Source organism: Papilio polytes, unplaced genomic scaffold (assembly GCF_000836215.1).
Source record: "Papilio polytes unplaced genomic scaffold, Ppol_1.0 DF823901.1, whole genome shotgun sequence".
Taxonomy (NCBI): domain Eukaryota; kingdom Metazoa; phylum Arthropoda; class Insecta; order Lepidoptera; family Papilionidae; genus Papilio; species Papilio polytes.
In genome coordinates this window covers 1,297,122-1,322,063 of record NW_013525303.1, presented here as the reverse complement: position 1 = coordinate 1,322,063, position 24,942 = coordinate 1,297,122, and the positions used below count along the sequence as shown (strand labels likewise).

The following is a 24,942-nucleotide window of genomic DNA, read 5'->3' as shown; positions in this document are numbered from 1 at the left end:
AAAGCTGAAAAACAATTTTCGTATTGTTCTACTGCATTGTCGGTTTTGCCCGCGTGTGAAACTTACAACAAATACAATGTGTAATCAATTTACACGGACGTTGCAGTACTGTCTGTATCTTTTATCTAGTCACGTTTACACGCTACGTGTTACGTCATTACACTAGTGATGTGCCCAGCTGCATTAATACAAAGTTTACACGGATTATACATGTGAAATGTTGCGACTTTCAGCCTCTCTAGTTCCTGTATGAAAAGTAGTTTTTGTCTCTTTTTAATGCTAATAAGTGAGAAGGATGAAATGTCAACTCACGGCCACGTCTGTTGACCAGTTTATAGTTCATTTTTTTAATACTAAACTTTCTTTTAATTCTCAAGAGTTCAAACTTTGAACTTAATGTTTTGAAAATGTAAAAATTAACAAGTATGTCAGAATTTCTCGCTTGTATCTTATATTTTGTCATAAACTAGATACACCTTCATTGATAACTGAAATTAAAGGTGTGTAGATGTCTTTTTAGCGACTTACTTGATTTTAAATGACGTATTAATATTGACATTTTTGTTGTATTGTGTAATTTTTATAATTCAGTTTACAATTCATGTATTTTTGATAGCTTTTATATCATGAATAATATGTGTAAAAAGAAAGTGTCGAGAAAGGAGCTGCCACCTGTGAGGCTAAATTTTAAGAGTTTTAACAAATAATTCAAATTCCGGTGTCGATTAAAGCGGCAGAGATTTTTATATTCTTTCAGAAACCTGTACTAGGTTTAACACACCTGGAGATAAAACTATCATAATTACTAATATTGTAAAGAGGAATATTTTGTATTTTTGTTTGTATTGAAACAACTTAAAAATTACTGAGGGATTTAAAAAAAACAACTATTAAAAAGCTACGTTTTCACTGAATAACATAGGCTATTTTTATGGTTTATTCGGGCTGTAAGCTAGGTACCAGGTGTTTTAAACCTGGTGTCGCATTCAACTTGTACAATGTTGGTAATATTTTAAAATAGAAACAATCTCGAATACAAATTCTTTTATTAATTTCCAGGAATTCAGCACTTCAACTTTTAAAACAATAATGCGCATTGAAGAGAACCCAAGTGTATACGGTGTTGTTTATTTTCGGGATAGTAAGTGACGACCTTTGTTTGATTGACTATAAGATCATCATCTTTCTCCTTATCCTACTCCTGTAGTGGTTCAACAAGTTTTTGTCCACCACATAACTCTATCATACGTCATCTCAGACATCATTCCCTTCTTGATCATGTCACCTTTCACCTAATCCATCCATCTCTTTCTAGGTCTACCTCCACCGTTGTACCCTTCCACACTCATAACTAAGGTTCTCCTTGTAACATGCGATTCAACCCTCCTCACATGCCCATACCATGCAAACCTTTTACTCCTTACTTTCTCTACCACTGAGGCTACTCTCGATTGAGTGTAAGATATGCAGGGAAATTGAGATATAACGGCTTATATAGACGTAGAGGAGTACATACTTCCCCTTCGTTGGGAGTTGTTGATGAAGCTATGACCTCTATTCATTTGTTTACTGCTAATATCCGTGTTATAGAATACGCTCAGCTATGCACCGTGCCAGAAAGTATGGCCGCCCCTTTGATTTTAAGGCTGCCACATTTCACTACAACCGCACATCGAGCTGTAATGGAAATAGTTAGTATCGAGATAAGAGAATAGATAAACTTTTAAGCCGAGGCTTAAAAGTTTATCTATTCTCAGTTAGAACGTACAGATAAATTCTGCAATTCTGTTTTAAATATTAGGAAAAGAATACTGCATACTGACGATAGGAGTAAATCAGGGTGCTTAGCAGAATGATGGGATTAGTCGGTTTATGTCCGATGTGGATGACGTAACGATAATTTCTTGGACCCCTGATTATTTTGTCTTATACACTGAAAAACTAAGAAGCCGATGCGAGCGAAAACTCAATAGTTTTTCCCCAGTTAGTTAAATACATTGAGTTAACTTTAAATATACTTTAAATATACTAGCTGTTGCTCGCGAATCCGTCCATATGTAATTAAAAAATATAGCTTACATTACTCAGCGATAACGTAACTTTTTAATAGTGAAAGTATTTTTGTTATCGGCCCAGTAGTTTTTGAATTATTTCAATACAAAAATACAATTTTTCCTCTTTATAATATTAGTAGAGATAAGTTAACTACTTAATTTTAATTTTACTTTAATCTATCTACCCTAAAACAGAGTTTTTTATAATTAAATGACATCCATGACCAACAGGATGCGTTAGACCAGTTGGTTGCATACCGCATAGAAACCTGTTGTCTGGAGATCTCATTGGTTAGGGACGAACAGTTCGCCGCATGCGTTGTTCATAAGAAGAAAGGATCGTGTAAAAGCAAGAAGACAAAAAGAAATGTAAGGAATTAGGATACATTTAATGTTTAGAGTACTATCCAATTTTAACATATGTAATACGGTTGAGATTTTTTTAATAACATAAGGTGGCAAACGAGCAAGCGGTCACCTGAATTCACCGAAATGAAAAGCGACCGCTGCCCATAAACATCCGCAATTGCAGATGTCTTGCCTACCCTTAATTGACGGAGGAGGAGACGCACATAAAGAGGACATTTCCCCTTCCTATCCGTCTTCTCCAGCATCAAATCCACTTTTCCTTTCCATCCCTTTCTCTCAAGAAAAGGGTGAAAAGAGACTAAAATTGGGCCTCCGGCACCACACTCATCGAACGAAACGCTGATTTGCTTCCACTTCACACCTGTCTTCTGTGTGGTCGTGGCGAGCCGGGCCATTCGTGGAAAGATGTTAAAGCGGGTTCTACCACTATTAACAGATATCAGACATAATACTGATGTAGTGAAGACTTTCACAGCAATGAAATTTTACTACATTTACCAAAAGATGCAAGGACATATTGAGGATAACAATATACAATTTAATTAATAAAAACTCTTAAGAGTGGATGCACACCTTTGACTAAACTATGGCACAACTGTTGTCGTCAATTGTTTCGTAGTCAACTGTTTAGTTTTACTAGCAATCGCGTAGTGTGCACCTCCATATAACCTTATAGGAATCAAATCGCGACTAACCAGTAGTGCAAGTCAAAGGTGCGTGCGTTATAAATTTACATATCTTGGTAAATGCTAGTACTAAATCTTTGATATTTTATTTTCAGCAATAAGAAAACTCCATCATGAAGGTTCTATCTAACTTGTTAAAAGATTCAAGAGACGAATGGCTGATAAATACAGTAAGTAAATTTACTCCTTCGGTAATCATTTTAGATTTCTACTTTTCATTTTGATGTGATATTTCAGACGATTTCCTTGAATGCGGTTAATCCAATAGTCGATAGGATAATGGAAGATGAGTCGGTTGAAGGAGTTGTGATGACTAACAAAGATGGTGAATATGTTTTTTTGCAATATTCAGAGCGGGCGCACACCTTTTGCGGACAACTGTTGCGATTGTCGTTTGTTTTGCAGTCAATTTAACTGTTTGGACAACTAAAAATCGAGTAGTGCATCTTCATATACATTCATAGAAACCAAAGCGATAGTAAACAGTTGTACGATAGTTGTGTCAAAGGTTTGCGCGTGGTATTACTTCGATTTTGAACTTCGTTTGTATAACTGTTAATGCACTATTTTTTAGTAACTACTTATTGAAAATTTTGTTGAATTTAAAATTAAGTCCATTTTGATCCATAGACGATAAACAGACAAATATTCTACTACAGGCTTACGCCCGTAACTCCGTCCGCGTAGTATTAAAAAAACAAAAGTGAGTAGCCTATGTGTTCTTCCAAACTAAGCACTACATCTATACCAAATTTCATCGAAATCCGTTTAGCCGTTTAGGCTACAAACTCTAACAAACATCCGTCCATCTAAACTTTCGCATTTATAATATTAGTAAGAATTAGTAAGAAGTAAGATTAGTAAGATAGAGAAAAACTTTAAATTTGACGGTTTATGTTTGTTTCATTTAAAAGGTTCTCCAATACTAACAAATATAAACGTTATGGGAGCAACTAACTACGGAATCGCGATGAGGAGGTTGGGGTTCATGGCGCAAGCTGGCGTCAAAGAAATTGTAAGATAATTCAATATTAGTACTATTATTCCATATATATTTATTTCTTTTTTTTCTATATAATACACTTTACAAGATTTGATATAAAAATAAAATGAAATATATTATATAAAAAATAGAGCACCACCGGCTGCGGAATCCGTTGACTCAAGCAACCAGTGGTCAGGACAGAGACAGGAACCGAATCACTATGCGCGCGGTTTCTAAAATAACCGCCTTTTGAATCCGGCCCTTAATCCAACTGTCTAGCGAGAGCTTCTTGAGGTCGAAGCTCTTCGCTATTAGCCCGTGTAGCAAAACGATTATTAGTACTGTTATTATTACCCGCAGATATACAGGAAATAATACAGGATAGGGGTATATGTAAGTGGTAGAGTTAGCTGTAGCATTTGCTTTACGAATCGTGAAATCTTCTGATGCCACGACCACAAAGTAGACACGCCTCAAGTGCAAATAATTCCACGTGTTGTCTGTCATTAAGTTTCCTTTCCTTTCTGTTTTATTACAAAAGGATGATGGAAGTATATTTGATTAAGGAGAGGATTAACAGGAAAGGGAATCCCTTTTCTGTCCATTAAAAGTAGACAATATTTAACCTTAAGTTGCAGATGTCTTAGGGCAGCTGTCGTTTTAGTATTTGAGCTATGTTGCCATTTGTTCATTTGTCACCTCATTATGTATTAACGTTACATACTGATGTAATAAATACAGCAAGAATGCCTACACCTTTGACTAAACTATCGCACAATTGTTTAGTCCCACTTTAATTCTTATTAAGCTTACATGGAGATGCGCACATTACTCGATATTTAGTTGTGCAACTAAACAGTTGACTACGAAACAATCGACAATCGCACAACAGTCGTGCGATTGTTTAGAAAAGGTGTACGCCCGCTCTTAAATTTATTATTGACTGGCTTTCGCTCTTGATTCCGTTTGCATGGAATAAAAAAAAACTGAGTAGCCTATGTGTTCTTCCAAGCTATCCTTTACGTCTATGCCAAATTTCATCGAAATCCGAACAGCCGTTTAGGCTGCAAACTCTAACAAACATCCATCCATCTAAACTTTCGCATTTATAATATTAGTATGGTAAATTTAATTGTATTTTTAAGGATCCCTTTGACGAAGTTTTAATATTAAGATTAAAAACGCAAAAATTGGAAGTTATGGTCGCCCATCATTCGGAATTCAACGTAATAGTTTTACAGCATTCAAGAGTATCGAAGCTTAAGAAGTAAAAAATAACTAAATCATGTGTATTTTATGATAATCTGTAATTTATATAAGGTTTTTTAAACTAGTGTATTTGTTTAGTATAATATTTTAAAGTAAAATTAATAATAAAGAGTTTGTAATTATTTGTTGTTCATGTTGGCACTAATGAAGGGAGGATTGGATTAGAGAAAATGTATAGCTTAAAGCGTGTCGTTAGTGTAGGGCTTTTTTATTAAGAACTAGCTGTTGCCCGCGACTTCATCCACGCAATATTAAGATAAAAAGTAGCCTATAATATCCCTATATACGTCAGCTACCCTTCAGTGAAAGGCCGGTCGAAATCGACTGTCATTTCGGAGATTACCCGGAACAAACGCGACTTGTGAACAGACAGACAGACAAAAAATTTTGTGAATGCGATTTTCGTTATCAGCAACGCAAATACACCATCTTTCCGATTTTTGGTGTCAATATTAGTAACAGACACTCCAAATTTATTTAATCTGTCAAGGTTTGTCATGTCATGTCATTTTGACATTTGCTATTGAAAATTTGACAAATGTAAACAATAAAATAAAATTTTCATAATTTCATGCGGATGAAGCCGCACGGGAACAGCTAGTGTATAGGTATAGAATAACTCTTCAAAAATGAGCTATGATTTCTGACATCCTAACCCACGAAGTAGTGTGTGTTTACGCTTTATTATATTAGTATAGAGTATAGATATACATGTAAAGTTTGTGCATGAACACATAAACAATTGAATTGGAACAAAATAGAATAAACGAAGAGCGAAATCTGTGCTACCTCAAACAGATTGTTTGTTGAAGTAACTACATATCTACAAATATATGTGAGACCGAACCACATTATTCAAGGAATGCCGCAGGCTTTGCCACGCCACAAAGCGGTCAGTGGGATCTATATTGAAATACAAAGCACTTTGACTCTGCTTTAACAAGTGTTGAATGTATTGTTATCTTTCTTTATTTAAAGAGAATGATTGAGACGACGATACAATCTATCTATACTAATATCACAAAGCGTAAACACACATTACTTTGTTGCCTAAGATGTCAGCAATCACAACGTATTTTTGAATAATCCCTTCTTTAATAAAAAGCCCTACACTTACGACACGGATATATATTTTTACGCTTTTAAACTTAAGGGATAAATAAATTAAAAAAAAAACACTTTCATGTGGGAAAGGGACCTTAAACTAAAAGCTGCCAACATTAAGGAAGCAAGGTTACTATGGTAACGTAATTTTGACATTTGCAATTGAGAATTTGACATATGTAAAGAATAAAATATAATTTTCATTATTACATGCGGATAAAGCCTCACGGGAAGCTAGTATTTTATATGACGTTTTATAGAGGAGCACACTTTTGACTAAACTATTTTCTTTTCGTTTTGAAGCCCATTCAACTGTTTAGTTGCACAACTAAAAATCGAGTAGTGTGCACACCTTCATATATCATAGGAATCGAAATGTGACAAAACAGTTTTGCGATAGTTTAGTCAAAAATGTGCCAGTGGTTTTAGTTGCGAATGTTTGTAAGATTATTGTGTGACATCAGGTTTGCGAGAAACTATTCGATATAGAATTTTTTATTGCATTTATGCATTAACCGTATGACATAGTTCTTAAAGTAATACGGTTGAAGTGGCAATGGGTCGGTCATATCTGTCGATCCAGAGACGCCAGGTGGGGAAGGAAAGTCCTAGAATGGAGGCCACGAACGGGGACCAGGAACGTGGGGCGTCCTCCCTCCAGGTGGACCGACGACTTAGTGCGCACGGCGGGAAGTCGTTGGATGCGAAAAGCGGAGGACCGCATTTTGTGGAAGGTATTGGGGAAGGCCTATATTCAGCAGTGGGTAGATAAAGGCTGTTTATGATGATGATGATGATGATGATTTATCCATCGCCAGTATCTGATGTGATTCACGAATAAATCTCATAGTTGTCGATGTCGAAAATTTTCTCACAAGATTTCATGATAGGTCCACTGTATGTAACGTATTCTTCTAGATATTATTTTTAAGATACACTTCATTCCGTGACTCAAACTCACTAGAGATAAAACTCATTTTTCACTAAACAAATCAGTGCAAAGTTAGAAAAAGGTTGATAATTTGTCACGAAAACTTTCTGCCCGAAGATCTTGAATAATAAATGACTTTTTGTTGTTTTTACCACGACCTTTGGCTTTACTTTATTAAGACAAATATAGCGACTTAATAGGTATACATTTAGACACATTAACTTATCGACCCGTTACAAAAGCAAAAATCAGCTTAACGGACTTTCAAGTTAACTTAAATGTTAACAAGAGCTATCTCTTGCTAACTTAAAGTAATGTAAGTTTTGTGATTCTTAGTATGATATTGGTATAATTAAATTCACGTTATCTATCTATACTATTATAATAAAGCGTAAACACACACTTTTTTGTTGCCTAAGATGTCAGCAATTACACCATATTTTTGAATAATTCTTTTTTTAATAAAATGCCCTACACTTATGTCACGCTTTACGCTGTATATTTTCACGCCATTAAACTTAGTTGGTAAATATTTTGCATAAAAACCCTAATATGGGAAAGAGACCCTAAGTTGCTGCCAACATCAAGAAAGCAAGATTGCCATGTTTTGTCATCGTCATGTCATTTTCACATTTGCAAATAATAATTTGACACATATAAACAATAAAATAAAATTTTCATAACTTTATGCGGATGAAGTCGCACGGCAACAGCTAGTAATGTATATAATTATGCTTTTGGACATGTTTCTGTAGTTGAAACCTACGGTTAGAATATTCTCGACACACTATTGTATTTTTAATAGCATTTTTCAAGCGAAACTCAATACGGGGATAAATTGAAACTCAGTAATAAATCAAATTCGCTGAGAAATAAATTGAAAAATGTAATACATTTTCAGTTTCGTGAAATTTAATAGGAAATGAAAATTCGTAATAAATAAAATTAAAAAGAAGAATTAAATGAAATGCAATCGTTATATCTGAACGAGGAAATAAAATTCAATTTGCACTGAGAAATAACAGCTGCGACAGGAATAATTTACAAAATGCCACATATATTTTGGAATGAATTTTTGAACTGTATTCTTTAAATTACTGGAATGAAAGATTGTTGGTAGAAAGTACATGACTAGTTATTATGATTGAAAATAGATATTCAACATATCAACAGACAGGACAAGATGAAACAAACCGCAACTTATAAACTCTATCACAAATACTTTACTTATTTATTTACTAGCTTTTTCCGTGTGACTTCATCTGCATAAAATAATGAAAATTTTATTTAATTGTTTACCTGTGTCAAATTATCAATTGCAAATGTCAAAATGACATGACATGACAAACCATGGAAACCATACTTCCTTGATGTTGGCAGCAACTTATGGTCTCTTTCCCACATTAGGGATTTTATCCAAAATATTTACTGCCTAAGTTTAATGGCGTGAAAATATAGAGCCTAATGCGTGGCGTAAGTGTAGGACTTTTATCAAAAAAAGAATTATTTAAAAACATGCTGTAATTGAAGACATCTTAAGGAACAAAGTAGTATGTGTTTACGCTTTATTACATGAGTATAGAGTATAATTAGATAAATTCAGTAATAATATTTTGAGTCTATTCCACAACAATAGCAAAATAAAATTACAATGTTATCTGAAAACGAAGTAAAAACTTATTTCGATCATAAACTCGATAAAACTTGGTCCCACAAGACTAAGCTACGAACACTTTATAGTTTTGTCGTTGTATTAGCACTTCAATAACTTACAACTAACTTAAGTTCATCCGTTCTCGGAGATATCTGGAACTAGATTCAATATACAATCCACTGGGCAGTGCAACTTCACTGAAATTGATACGTTTCAGATAACTTGAAAGCTTTGAATTATTTGTACCATTTAGTAATATATTTTACTGTGCATTTGTCGGTATTTCGTATATATTTGTTAAGAATGAATGTGGATGGCTACAAAGAGGAAGACCGAAGAAAGTATGGATGGATTGTGTGAAAGAGTATATGCTTAAGAAGGGAGTGGATTCAGATGTGACGGCTGATAGAGATGTATGGAAGAGCAGTACACATATGCCCACCCTCAAAAATGGATAGGAGCAAGTTAATGATGATAATATGTCACTATTAAATATTACTAATATTATAAATATGAAAGAACGGATCTCAATTAAAGGTATAGATGTAAAGCATATTTTGGAAAAACTCATAGCCTACTTGCTTTTGTTTTTTTTTATTCCACGCAGTCGAAGTCGTGGGCGAAAGTTAGTTCAAAGATGAATGGAATTTTCATCATCACCAGCTCACACTATACGTCCCCACCGAGGGGCTCGGAGCCTACCCTAAAGTTAGGGTGACTAGGCCATAGTCAACCACGCTGGCCAAGTGCGGGTTGGTTGACTTCACACATATCTTTGAATTTCTTCGCCGATATGTGCAGGTTGTATCACGATGTTTACCTTCACCGTAAGAACGTCGGGTAAATTATGTACATATGAAAATTCGAAATATCGAAAATCACATTGGTACGTGGCGGCGGGATTCGAACTCAAGACCTGTAGATTACAAGTCAAGTGCTTAAACCACTGAGCCACCGACGCTCGGACGAATGGAATTTTCATGCGTACATATATTTAAATGATTATTAACACTGTCATCTACTAAGTAAAACAACTAAAAATAAGTCATTAAACAAAAAAAAAACATAATAGGAAATAGTTTTTTGCAAATAAACGACAACTGCATAGCTATCTCTTTTTATCTTTCCTTAACATCATATATTTATCTCTCTCTTGTAACGAATTGAGACTAAAAGTGATGGTGTCCTTAAAATATTCAATTTTAATTTTTCATCGTAATTTTACTGCAAAACTTGTTTATTTAATAAAACAAGCATCTTTTTTGGGATATTGTCTCATTCAATATTAAACTAATTCGACCACGAAGGACTACCATTGTTTACTTTGGAACTTTCTCAAATATACAAGAAATACCAAAGTAGGTAATAAGATTAGTAAATCCCAAAGCGTCTTAGGATTGTTTAGATAACAGCCTGTTTATTGTACGGCGAGTTTGTCTCTCAGAGACATTGAAAACTTAGTTATGTTTCTTGATTTTACTTTGAGGCTTATGTAATATGTTTTTAATTATTTGTTTTAACAGCATTAACACCTTTATTTTTTTTTATAATATAAGGTTGCAAACAAGCAAGCGGCCACCTAAATCCACGGAAATGGAAAGCGACCACTGTCCATAAACATCCGCAATTGCAGATGCGTTGCCTACCTTTAATTGACGAAGGAGGAGATGCACATAAAGAGGACATTTCCCGTTCCTATGAATCTCCTCCGTCAAATCCACTTTCTTTTCCCATCCTTTCCTTTTAAGAAAAGGGTGAAAATGGAAAGGGACTAAAATTGGGCCTCCGGCACCACTCTCATCAGACGAAACGCGGAATTGCTGCCACTTCAAGCCTGTCTTCTGTGTGGTCAGTTTTTATTATTATTACAAATTGTGGTTTCTGTTTTGTAGATAATAAAAGCATCTGTGATTGAAGTTATGGGAAGTAGTCGCTTCGCTATTTTGGCGAATTCGGGTAACCGCTTACTCGTCTACCACCATGTACTAATTAAAAATATTTACTATTTCCCATTATCTCTTCGTATTTATTGCTTGCAATTTTTTGATTCCAAATTTCTCCACATGACCGCTGCTACTTTCTCATTTCCTCTAATAATAAATGATTGTTTATTTTATCAATTCAAAGTATTAGATTATTAAAATACTAGCTGTTACCGTGCGATTTCATTCGCATGTAATTTTAAAAGCTTCATTTTATTGTTTATATTTGTAAAATTATCAACAGCAAATGTCAAAATGACATGACAAACCTTGGCAATATTGCTTCCTTTATGTTGGCAACAACTTATGGTCTCTTTCCCACATTAAGGTTTTTGTCCAAAATATTTACCCCCTGAGTTTAATGGCGTGAAAATATATAGCCTAAAGCGTGACGTAAGTGTAGGGCTTTTTGTTAAAAAAAGAATTATTCAAAAATATGGTGTTATTGCCGACATCTTAGGCAACAAAAAAGTGTTTGTTTACGCTTTATTATAAAAATATAGATTGTAATCAATGTATTTACATTTACATGTTAGTAAATTTTAACAATAAGACAAAGGTAGTTTATACGCTGGACTATTTAGTTTGAGAGGCAATATTTTAGCGGAAGGTTCCCGCATCTGTACCCTATCTATTCAAATAAAGAGACAAGGGTAAGTCTAAAGGATTCAAGGGATTTTAGAGGGTTAAAGGCTAAAGTACTCGTAAAACATAATACACCTGTTTATCCCTTGAGAAATCTTCAAGGGACCGGCTGCTTGTTTGTGTTGATAATATGATATGTTGTACTCCAAATGTGTTAATCTTTTGACGTTATGTAGAAATTTAAAACTATTTCTTAACTGTAGGCATATCAGTCCGAGAATAGTCGAATAATTCAAGAAAGTGGTACTTTTAAACCCTAGGAAAAGTATTGAATATAGAGGGGTACAGTCAGGCGGATAAATATAAACATTTTTACAACTTAAGAAACTTACGAACGGTTTTGTCTTCAAAAAAATATGCCCTTATTTATCATTAAAATCGGCCCGGTAGTTTTTGAGCTATTACAATACATACAAAAATATAAAAATACAAATCTTTCCTCTTTATAATATTAGTATATGAAGATTAGGACGTCGAAAGCATACGGATGTAAATAATATTTTTGTAACCAAAGGCGCATGATTTCTGGAAATTCGTAAATGAATTAATGATGCTGACTGTACAACCGTTCTAGGAAGAGATGGATGGGTTGCTTGTGAGGTGACATGAAGATGGCAGTGATCAATCCAGAGAACGAGGTCCTCAACTGAACTTACACGGTTACATGATAATGTGCCCTAAAAACTGTTTAAAAAACTACAGAACAAAGCTAACATTTTAAACGAAATGAAATTAAGTAAACGGACCCAAACTCAATTCGAATACGAGTTGTGAATTAACAAGCGTGTTTATTTACATTGTATGTCGTATAGTTCGTGACGAAACGTGTGTGTACAAGATTAGACGGTTTTCAGTTTGCCATATACAATACGAACAATTGTTACTGACTGCCTTTTTCCATTATTGAATTCCAGTTCCCTTTTTCATACTATTTTATTTCTCTTTACTACTTTATGACCTTGAATGTCTAAATAAAAAACGTCCATTTTCTGATCGACAGTAACGCCATCTAGTTATCATTCAGGTTAACTTTAAATATATAAAAAGTCTTAATGTTTATTCTACAGTATTTTTGACAGACTTCCCAAAAGAAGGAGGAACTCAATTCGTCTGTATGTTCTTTTATGTGTGTTACGGCATAAAGCCGCCGCTAGTGGACCGATTTTAATATTTTTTTATCCGAAAGATAGTGGTTGCAGGTGGGTCCCATTTTTTGTTTGATTTTGTTCGGTGTACTACAATGGAATAGCACGAAAATTACGGAATAGCAAGAAAGTATTCATAACATAAGCTGCATAAATCTAGTATAATTTTTTTCGATAATATGATGAATACTTTCATGTAAATTTTCGTGCTATGCCTCCTGCGAGCTGATTTATTAAATGACATATATCGGCTAAAGATTAACAAGTTTTACATTTATTTTAAAAACATTAATAAATATTACAATATTGAATATTAAAGTGTAAAATCATGAAAATTGTTTATCAGATTTTTACGATATGACATGTCGTAAAGGTGTGAAATGGGTGTCATAAAATTTAACAACCAGCTTAGCAAAATCCACTTTGACATATTACATCAGTCGTGTTAAAAAGATCTAAAAGTTTCATAAGAGTTATTATTTAAGAAAAATCGAACAAAAATTTTTTTATAATGTTCGTAAGATACGGGTATTTTAGCACGATTGGGTTGTTTTTCACACTACCGCGTCACTTCAGTCAGCCCGTGAACATGGCGCATGCAACTGTGCCGAAATATCGGGAGCTAAAACAATCCAATCGTGGTAAGAAACCCATATCTCACGAAATATAATTGTAAAAACCACGACAGTTTAAAGTTTAAAAAAATTTTAAAAATCGGTCCACAAGAGCCGGACATAACACACATAAAAATATAGACAGACCAATCGAGTACCTTTTTTTTTGGGAAGTCGGTGAAAAAATAATAAGGCTATGAACACTTCACATAGATGAAGCATCTCAGTGATCCGGCTCACAATCCAGTTCAATTGAGTTATGAGCTACAAACGGTGAGTCATCACAGCATAGATTTAGTTGAGCCATAACTCAACGGCCCAAGTCTGTGAGCTGATTCACAGCTGACACGTCCTATTACAAGTATTGCAGTCGAAACCTTAGTGTTAATTGACATATAGTTAATTAACTTCTTAATATTTGGGCTTTCGAGTCACGATCGAATCTAATTGGGTATTTGTTAGTATTTTCTAGGGCTTTGTTACACTTATATGAGAACAAGGGTTCTAATTAGAGGACTATGTTGTGATCATTATTTGTTACTATCTTTCGCCCGCGACTCCGTTAGCGTGGAAAAAAATAACAAAAGTGAGTAGCCTATGTGTTCTTCCAGACTATCTCCACTTCTATACCAATTTTTATCGAAATCCATTCAGCCGTTTAGGCTACAACCTCTAACAAACGTCCATCCATCTAAACTTTCACATTTATAATATTAAGTATGATGTTGCCATCTCTTACTTGTGTTCGGTGCACTGAACTTGTACAGTAAAGATTCTGGGTTGGATGCTCAATTGTTTAGTAACTTTAAGATCGCGCGCACCTTTGACTAAACCATCGCACAACTGTTTAGTCGCGCTTTGATTGTTATGGGCTTATAAGGAGGTGCACACTACTCGATTTTTAGTTATACAAACAGTTGAATGGCTGCGAAACAATCGACAATCACACAACGATTGTGCGATAGTTTAGTCAAAAGTGTTTGCCCGCTCTAACTGTTTTACAATTCAAATTGTTAGTGTATATATTTGTTTAGTAATACCCTAATGTATAAACCAAAAACGCCAATAGTAGGTTTGGGGTACGGACTACCGATCTTGCGGTCGAGGGTTCGAATCCAGCCATTCGATTGTCGTGAACCATATCCTAGCACTAACCTAGAGCCTACTTGGAATGGTTAAAGGAAATGTTTGTAAATCAAATAATCTACTAACACCTTTTTTAAAAAAAACTAACATACTCAGAGTTATTTAATGATTACGTACGCAGTCCCTTACTGGTATGTTTTGCTAAATGGTCAGTAATAGGACGCGTTTTCTTTAATTTTAAAATATAATTAATGTGAAAATTATATCTAGGTTATTATTAATTAAATTCGATTTTAAACAACTGAAACATTTTAATATAGAAAAGATAGTTTCCATTAGAAGATAATTAATAATTTATCCGTTTCCTTGGTAATTTGTACGGAAGGTCAATTACGATTTCATTATTATTTTATGTCGAACTAGCTGTTACCATGCGACTTCATCCGCATAAAATTATGAAAATTTTATTGTTTACATGTGTCAAATTATCAATTGCAAATGTCAAAATGACATGACATCATGACAAAGTATGGCAATTTTGCTTCCTTGATGTTGGCAGCAACTTATGGTCTCTTTCCCACATTATGGTTTTTATCCAAAATATTTATCCCCTAAGTTTAATAGCGTGAAAATAGACTAAAGCGTGACGTAAGTGTAGAGCTTTTTATTAAAAAAATTATTCAAAAATATGCTGTAATCGCTGACATCTTAGGTAACAAAGAAGTGTGAGTTTACACTTTATTACAATAGTATGGATATAGATGACGTCACAAAACAGTTGAAACTGTAATATTCCTAGATTGAAATTTAATTTAGTATACAGTATTTTCATATTATTATTGAAAATAACGAAATTACCGCAATAACGGAAGGTACAAAATGACAATGAAATAATTGAAACATTACCAAAATTTTACTTTGAGCTGAATTCAATTGTTATGCTCAACGGTGCTTAAATTTTGTGGTTATTTTACGCACAGTTGCTTAACTGTTTGTTTTACTTACTGTATATTATCGTCACCGTATTACTAGTTTTCGCCCGCGACTCCGTCCGCGAGGAATTAAAAAACAAATGCAAGTAGCCTTTGTGTTCTTCCAGACTATCTACATCCATGCCAAAAATCATCGAAATCCGTTCAGCTGTTTAGACTACAAACTGTAACATCCATCCATCCATCTAAACTTTCGCATTTATAATATTAGTATGAAATATGATATTAGTTACATATATTTAAAGAAATTAATAATTAGTTTCGAGCGTCGGTGGCTCAGTGGTTTGAACACTTGACTTGTAATCTACAGGTCTTGGGTTCGAATCCCCCCATGTACCAATATGATTTTCGATTGTTTGAATTTTCATTTGTGCATATACAATAATTTACCCGACGTTCTTACGGTGAAGGAAAACATCGTGATGCAACCTGCACATATCAGCGAAGAAATTCAAAGATATGTGTGTCAACCAACCATACCAAAGTATACCAACCCGCACTTGGCCAGCGTGGTTGACTATGGCCTAGTCACCCCTTACTTCGGATAGCTGATGGTGATGATGAGATGATGCTGAGCTGGTGATGATGATGAATAACTAATTTAAAATTTTGTCCTTTTTCACTTTTAACAACGATAAAGTGGAAATAATAATGCAAATAAAATGAATTCTAAATTATAACGCCGACGTATAATTTTACAACTCGGTATTGTAATATTTCACGTCCGTCCGCAATTTTCCCGCCAATTACCCGGAACAGTCGGCCCCAAGCCGCCGGAAAGCGAATGTATCTTCCACGAGAATATCCACGTCAACTATTACAGTTAGTATGGCATTATGAATACTAGTTGTTCCCGTGTGGTTTCCGCGTGAATTTATAAAATTATTTTTATTTTTCACATTTGTCAAATTCTCGAATGCAAAACAAATGCATAAATGACAACAAAGCCCAAAGGTATTCGTTGCCATTTGTGCATTTGTTTGTACTCTTGTGCGTTTTGTGCCTTTGTTCAATGTCAGAATGAATGTCACTGGATACCAATTACCGAATTATAGCAATCTTGCTTCCTTGATGTTGGCAGTTTGTAGTTTCTGGTCCCTATCCCACGTGTTTTTTTCCAATGTTTTAGCCCCTAAGTTTGATAGTGTGAAAACATATAGCCTAAAGCGTGTCGTAGGTGTATGTTTTTTTTTATAAAAAAGAGTTATTCAAAAATATGCTCAGATTGCTAACATCGTACGCCACGGAGTTTGTTTACTTGGGTGTTTAAGTGTGTTTACGCTTTATTATATAAGTAAAGCTAAAGAGCACGCGCACACCTTTGACCAAATTATTGCACAACTGTTTAGTCTCGCTTTGATTCCTGTGAGCGTATGTAAATGGCGCACACTACTCGATTTTAGTTGTGCAATTAAACAGTTCAATTGTTAACAATTGACAATCGCACAACCGTCGTGCGATAGTTTAGTCAAAGGTGTGCGCGCTAAAAGTCTACCTGGATATAATACCCTTAACTATTGCTTATATGTACCCTCTACGAATGATACTACGAGAGCTACGATGCCTCTACAGCTACGACGGTGTTGAAGCCTACGTGTTTGACTACGCCACAATAAAACGTTACGTCATAATAAAATACAATCAACTGTATGTTTTATAACATGTTTCGCGTCAGTGAAAACGCACATTTAAGCTCCAAGTGTCAATAAAATAAATGAAGGTCAAACATTTTAATTCTCATGTTTTTGCAACTGAAATATGCATACGATGAAAGAAAGTTGATTCAAAAGGAAATTAATTCGGCCAGTTTTTTAGAACTGTATTGTTCTATTTTAATTAACTTCAGCTGAACTCTGACAGTAACGAAATTGAAAAGTCAAAGAAAACATTTTATGGAAAAGAAACAAAGAGTCCAAATCTTTTGATGTTAAATGACGAATATTAAAAAAAATACAGACGAATTAAGTAGTCAGTCGTCTTTTGAGAAGTCGGTCAAAAAAGCAACGGTCGTCTCTTAATGCCGTTTATAAAAATGTATTAACTTAGAGTAACATTTTGAACATTTAAATGCAATCTATACTAATATAATAAAGCGTAAACACCCACTTCTTCGTGACGTAGGATGTCAGCAATCACAGCATATTTTTGAATAATTCTTTCTTTAACAAAAATTGCATGCAAAACTGCATTCTAAAGAACATAACCTAAAGCGTGTCATAAGTGCAACTAAGTGCGTGAAAACGCTATTAAACTTTGGGGGTAAATAAACCGAAACAAAAACTTTCATGTGGAAAAGGGATCACAAACTACAAGCTGCTTACTTAGGCAAGGTTATTATGGTGATGGTAATTTTGACATTTGTAATCGAGAATTTAACAAATGGAAACAAAAGCTTTAATAATTTCATGCGGTTGAAGCCGCACGGGAACAGCTAGTTTGTAATGAATAAAACATAATTGGAATAGTTTCATTTTACTTATTTTTACTAAAATTAATTTTGAATATAAACATACGTACGATAGATTATAACTTAAAAAAGTAGCATTTTAAATAGAAATGATTAAAAAACTAGCTGTTCTCGTGCGGCTTCATCCGTTTGAAATTATGAAAATTTTATTTCAAATTATTAATTGCAAATGTCAAAATGTAACGACATGGCAAACCTTGGCAATATTGCTTCCTTAATGTTGGCAACAACTTATGGTCTCTTTCCCACATTAGGGCTTTTGCGCAAAATATTTACCCCCTAAGTTCAATGGCGTGAAAATATATAGCCTAAAGCGTGACGAAAGTGTACGGGTTTTTATTAAAAAAAGATTTATTGAAAAAAATGCTGTAATTGCTGACATCTTAGGCAACAAAGAAGTGTGTGTTTACGCTTTATTGTAATAGTATAGATATAGATAATGATTTTATTTTGTATCATGTAATGTTTTAATGAAAACGTTAAAAGATTTCCCATCCAAGCTTTCGTTTTAATATTAGTAAGATTATAACCATCTTAAAGGCATCTACACTGATTTATTCAGCACGCGGTGTCTCTACGACTATGTCGTTTATCCCAGTTGTCCTAAACGACAGTATATTTATATAATGATAGTCTTTTACATTATTTAAGACTAGCTTTTGCCCGCGTCTCCGTCCGTGAAATTTAAAAATAATAATAGAGAAATCTAAAAATATAGCCTATGTCACTCACAGATAAATAACGTTTCTAAAGGTGAAAGAATTTTTGAAATCATCCCAATAGTTTTTGAACTATCCATTATAATCAAACAAACAAAGTTTTCCTTTTTATAATGTTAGTATAGATATCTTTAAAGTTATTTTGTATTTTTCTTTGAAGTAGAATGAGGGGGTTATTAGTAGTTGGAAACATAGATGGATGTTTGTAGAGTTAACAGCGTAAACTGCTGAACGGATCTCGATGAAATTTGACAAAGATGTAGTTAGTCTGGAAGAACACATAGGCTAGTAATTTATTTTTTAAATTCTACGTGGACAGAGTCGAGGGATGAAAGTTAGTATGTCATAATCTTTTTACATGTACAGAAATACATATATTAATTTTTTGTTATGGTCGTCGTTTCGATCCAAGATTCTTCTTTTTTTAATATTTCCCTAGTTCCTTGTTATCGTGTTCTTAGTGCTTTAAATCTGCGTTGATTTAATAATTGATGACTCTCCTGTTTGCAGTAATCTCGTTAGATTTTCGATGCATTTGGCAAAGGCGAGATTCATAAATTTTGATTAATTAGGTCGTGTCCATTTTGAAATCAAACATGTGTTAATGAAGAACATGAAGGGAATTCATTGGAATTCCCATTGGGGTATATTAGGAAATATTTATTCCGTCCGCGTAGAATTAAAAAAAAAACAAAAGGGAGTAGCCTATGTCTTCCAGACTATCCTCTACATCTATGCCATATTTCATCGAGATCCGTTCAGCTGTTTAGTTTGCAAACTCTGAAATTCAAATAAACTTCGCATTTATATTAGTATGATGAGTTTAACTTTATGCAAAGTAATTTGCATTAATAAACGATTCATCGAACATCCTGTATAATGTCAATCAATGTAATTTAGCATACCACACACGTTTGATTTGTCAACCAATCAACTGTAATCTACAATCAATGTTCACTTCCATAAATTTATTTAATTAATTCTTGTTTACTGATTTGACATGATTCAAATATTCTAATAAAAGGAAAACTTTTAACTGTGTTGTATCATTTATTTTTCCCTTACTTATGATATGAGAGCGTCGGTGGCTCAGTGGCTTAAGCACATGACTAGTAATACAGGTCTTGGATTCAAATCCCGCATTTACCAATGTTATTTTCGATTTTTCGAAATGTCATATGTACATAATTTACTCGACGTTCTTACGGTGAAGGAAAACATCGTGATGCCTGCACATATCGGCGAAGAAATTCAAAGATATGTGTGAAGTCAACCAACTCGCTGTGGGCTAGCGTGGTTGACTAGGCCTAGTCACCCTAACTTAGGGTAGGCTCCGAGCCCCACGGTGGAGACATATAGAGAGCTGGTGATGATGATGAATCTATGATATGCCTCTCGAGTCGTTATTAGGTCACCTGAGAAGACCTTTGACTAGCTGTCGCCTGTGATCCCTCATGGAATAAAAAACAAAAGAAAGTAGCCTATGTCTCCTTCCAGAGTATCCTTTACATCTATGCCAAATTTCAACAAAATCCCTTCAGCTGTTTAGTCAACAAACTCTAACAAACATCTATCTTAACTTTCGCATTTATAATATTAGTAAGAGAAAGATAAGATTTATGCCGCTAAAGACCTCTTACACTTAATCTCTCTGAATGCATAAATGTTATTTGAATCTGCTTTTAATTGTTAAAGTACCAATTTTGACAATGTTTACAGCAACTTGTAACCTCTAAAACAAAACGGTTACTTTTGTTAAACCATTAACTTTACTTATTTTATCTATGTGCACGTATGCGTTAAAAGGAACGGTCGGCTGCGTCCGACTCACACGTAACATCAATAAACCAATCTGCACAAAGAAAACGTTGTTTTAGTTACTTCTACTTATTAAGAGCGGGCGCACATATTTGACCAAACATTCGCACGTTTGTTATGCGATTGTCGATTGTTTAGCAATTCAACTCATCATCATCATCATCATCATCACCCTTATGCAACTCCCGTAGGGTCGGCGCAACAGGTTTCTGTCCTCCAAATAACTCTATCATACGTCATCTCAGTCATCACTCCCTTTTTGATCATGTCACCTTTCACGCAATCCATCCATCTCATTCTAGGTATACCTTTACCGGTGTACCTCCACACTCATAACTAACGTTCTCATTGTAATATGAGATTCATCCCTTATAGCATACCTATACCATGCCAACCTTTTACTCTGTACCTTCTCTACCACCGGTCGATTGTTTAGCAATACAACATTTTTATATGAGAGCAGTGGTCATCAACGCCCATGGACATCCGCAATACAAGAGGGACAGATGCGTTGCCAGCATTTGAGGATATTGTAGGCTCGCTTCTTGAAAGACCCTAAGTGGTACTGGTTTGGAAATTGTATGTTTAGTACAGTTTGTTTACAACTAAAATCAGCTAGACTAAACGGTTGTGCGATAGATTAGTTTCAGGTCCACGCTCGAATTATTTCTCGCTCTGTATTCGTGTTGAATGTTTGTGTATATCTTTGGCTCTGTCATAGTTACCGTAGCATTAATGACGCTTATCAAAAACAAACTTTGCGTGAGAAATTAATTTGGAAGTTTCTGGCTGAATAGTTGCGTGTTGTGACACGGCGGTGATTGACGCTTGCTAATGATGTAGGGGACAAATAAGGGTGTAAACACAATTGGAGCACAAGGAACAAGGGACAGAGAATTTAATATTTAATTGGCCGATACAGCAAAAACAAAAACTTAAAGATACAAAGAAACTTAACAAATTCCTTTAGATGTTGTAATAACTTTTAAGATATTTATTCAAATATTAAAATAAGGTTTTTTACGTTAAATTTAATGTATACGCAGTATACGTTTTGAACAAGAATGTGGTCGTCAGAAATCTTTCAATCTGACATATTTTGACACGTTCAGATTGAAAAATGTTAGTGTATCTTTTGTAGTTATGTTGAGCAGTTGAAATTAAAAGGTACAATGGATTATGGATTTTATTGTAATAGGGTTTGGAATGAAAATGCAATAATAAGATTACGAGATATATTTCTAATTACAATATCAGTGCAGACGCATCGAACCTTATTGATTGTAGAAGCAGTTTGCTTTGGTAATGTACATTTATTTTTAATTTACCTTTAAACATATGAAAGAATGACAAAAACAGTTGGCAGAGTAAATTAAATTTCGTATAAGGTGACGAAATTTACATAAAAATATAGAATAATAATTTTAACGTTCCATAGATAAATGGTTTGGTTAATTAGTTAGTTCTTTACACAAATATGAAATCTATAAATTGTAACTAAATTTAAAATAGCTTACAGAATTATGCGTGAATAAAACATGAGACTGTCGAGGACTGACGTCACAAATCATACGATATTGAACACAACATAGTAGATTTATATCATGTCAAAACATTTAATTAATACTCTTTTTATACACTGTCCAAGTAGTGACGTAATACACTTAATATCATGTTTTTGTCTACGTGTATTTTTTAACTTATCATCCGTAACTTGGGTCATAAAAAATACTTAACAATAAACGATCACAATTACTTAAAATATACACAAAAAACTTAACATTTTTAGGTAAAAGTTAAAATTAATTAGATTACTAATGACTTGCTTCATAGGTAACTTTTATATGACATTTGGTTTAATTTTAAAATAATATATAATATAATATAATATTAATATAAGTAAATAAGCTTTCTTTTTATTTTGTGTCACAATAACCATTGAAGAGACAACGAAAACACTTAATCCAATATTCTTTTTATAGAAAGTTATAAAAATAATACGTATTACGAAATTTTTATGGGAACTTCTTAAAGCTGGAAGGTTTTTTTGCAAATAATATTTTTCTTGTCAATATTCGGATTGTCCAGATCTGACACGCGTCAGAATTTGGTTGACCAATGTGTTATGTTTTTCTTTTGGTTTCTTTCTTTTGGTTAATCTTTAAATAATTGAAAAAATATAGACAGAAACATTATTTTACAGGCAAACAATATATATATAATACTATGTGTATGTAATATGAAGATATAATATATTTAACTATAATTATATCACAAAACAGACGAGATTATGCTACGATTTAATAATATTATATTATGTTTTATTATTTATTTAAATTATGTTTAAATTTTATTTTAATATATTTCTATTATTCCTACATACCATTATTAAATATAGTTTACTATTAATATTTGAATACAATGATTTTATTATATTCGATAGTTTTATTGAATTATTAAAATGTTGCATTTTATTTACATGAATCGAATTACATTTCGTCAATGTTTTTTAATAAACATTATAATAATTTGCATTATTAAATACTGTATCTGTTGTTACTAAGATACATGTCATTTAAAAAATAAATAAAGTATAGTTCTATATATTAAAGTTACTTTGCCGAAAATTTAGTGCTCATATATTTGTGGTAAAAATTAAAATAATGTAGTATTATTAATAATGTGCTGGTTGAGCGATATTATTTAATATACTTTTATAAGAGGTGTTCAGAAAATGTATGTTAAATTATTAATATATTTAAGATAATATTCTGCAATAAATATTTATGATTTCTATATATTTGACTATTAATTGTTTTTTATGATTTTATATTTTTCATCGTCTGTACCTATTCTAAGATATTAATAATTATTTACATTTCTAGAAGGCCTAGGATATAAATTTTAAATACACCATGGTCCTTTCACTTAATAAATAATTATACAAAAGCCTTAAATAAATTGGGGTTCATAGAAAATTGACTAAGAAATAAATAGTTTATTTCTAAATAATCTGGTCAATGTAGAATTTATATATATAAATATATTGGTTGAAATTTGTAGAGTTTTATATATTTTTTTAATACTGATACATTAGGGATATATTTGACAAAAATAATGTTTAGTATGGCACGAAGTAAAATTTCTTTAAACCCTCGAGCAAACGATGGGAAAGTGAATCTTTGTAACAGCTGTCTAAAACATTTCACAGAAGTTTTGACTGTCTCTAGTCAGTATTTCTAAGCAATTAAACGCGCGACTTACGCTAGGATATAAGTGCCGCGTGGTACTAGGCTAGTCGAAATTTCATTTTTAAGATTATTTTGTTCGTAAATTATTAACACATATTAGGAAGCGCCAATAGTCAATGCCAGATAAATGGTTTGGGGTCTGTACCGTTGCGGTCGAGGGTTCGAATCCCGCCATTCGACTATTGTGAACTACATCCTAGCACAAAGCTACAGCTTAGTTGGTATGGTTAAAGGAAATATTATTAAATAAACAAAAATCTACTGATATAAAAAAAAATAATACCACAAGAAATTTTATATAAATCTATATATAAGAGAAAGTCGTGTTTGTTAATCTATTTATAATTCAAGAACGGCTTTAGCGATATGGCTGAAAATTGAGGAGGTAGCTTAGAGCCAGGAGAAAGACCTAGGATATTTATTTCGTTTATGGATGGATGTTTCTCTACCTCGATGAAATTTGGCACAGATGTAGAGGATACTCTGGAAGAACACATAGGCTATTTACTTTTGTTTTTTTAATGCCACCCGGACGGAGTCGCGGGCGAAAACTAGTATCATATAAATCCTTTCAATTACGAATAGATAAAGAACATGCCTTTAATTATCGATTTTTTTTAAACACTAATAGATTTTTGTTAATTTACTAATATTTCCTTTAACCATTCCAACAAAGCTGTAGGCTTGTGCTAGGATATAGTTCACGACAGTCGAATGGCGGGATTCGAACCCTCGACCGCAAGATCGGTAGTCCGTACCCCAAACTGTTAGGATAATATTGTATCTGTGAATTCCGGTGGCCACGATACAGGCATTGCCTAGTGTGGCCATCACCAGATAAGCTTAGCTAGAATAACTTAAAATAACGACTATTTTTTACTTCCTGTTATGTATAATTTTAAGGTATTGTCAAAGTTATTTGTTTTGTACAATCTTTTTGGTTTAATAAATTTTAATAAATATTGGCGCTTGACTATTGACTTTTCCAATCCCTATTCCGTTTGCTCGAGGATTTTATGAGTACGTTATATCAGTTTAGAGATGTCTACATTTTTAATGATATCGTTATAATAATCTTATTTAACTCGATAATGTCTTGTTTATAATTTATGCTAGATTGATATTAACCCCGACGCCGGCGACGAAGTCATCTCGGATCAACGGGAGAAGG

The 24,942-nt window shown here is 33.5% G+C and overlaps 2 protein-coding genes across 2 annotated transcripts in view; one reads left to right on the top strand and one right to left on the bottom strand.

Moving 5' to 3' along the window:
• The first annotated feature begins 510 nt into the window (after nucleotides 1-510).
• On the top strand, nucleotides 511-17,250 carry LOC106102837. Its single transcript, XM_013282430.1, has 10 exons — nucleotides 511-674; nucleotides 1,060-1,141; nucleotides 1,591-1,691; nucleotides 2,286-2,423; nucleotides 3,205-3,279; nucleotides 3,347-3,434; nucleotides 4,024-4,124; nucleotides 5,240-5,361; nucleotides 7,051-7,201; nucleotides 17,070-17,250. Exons 5-10 carry the CDS (start codon nucleotides 3,223-3,225, stop codon nucleotides 17,130-17,132), a joined length of 582 nt encoding a protein of 193 aa, XP_013137884.1. The 5' UTR covers nucleotides 511-674; nucleotides 1,060-1,141; nucleotides 1,591-1,691; nucleotides 2,286-2,423; nucleotides 3,205-3,222; the 3' UTR covers nucleotides 17,133-17,250.
• Nucleotides 17,251-20,501: 3,251 nt separating this feature from the next.
• Nucleotides 20,502-24,942, bottom strand: part of LOC106102809 (KH domain-containing, RNA-binding, signal transduction-associated protein 2-like) — a 21,554-nt gene continuing 17,113 nt past the window's right edge. Inside the window, exon 10 of the mRNA XM_013282393.1 lies at nucleotides 20,502-20,554. Within this exon, the coding sequence (XP_013137847.1) occupies nucleotides 20,502-20,554 (53 nt within the window). The remainder of the gene's footprint in view (nucleotides 20,555-24,942) is intronic.

What these genes read in the sequence shown, in the direction of transcription:
- LOC106102837 (XM_013282430.1), top strand. Translation starts at nt 3,223, where the DNA reads ATGAAGGTTCTATCTAACTTGTTAAAAGATTCAAGAGACGAATGGCTG. An exon ending in ACGAATGGCTGATAAATACA is followed by an intron (nt 3,280 to 3,346) that starts GTAAGTAAATTT and finishes GTGATATTTCAG; the next exon opens with ACGATTTCCTTGAATGCGGT. An exon ending in AGGACCGCATTTTGTGGAAG is followed by an intron (nt 7,202 to 17,069) that starts GTATTGGGGAAG and finishes TGATACTACGAG; the next exon opens with AGCTACGATGCCTCTACAGC.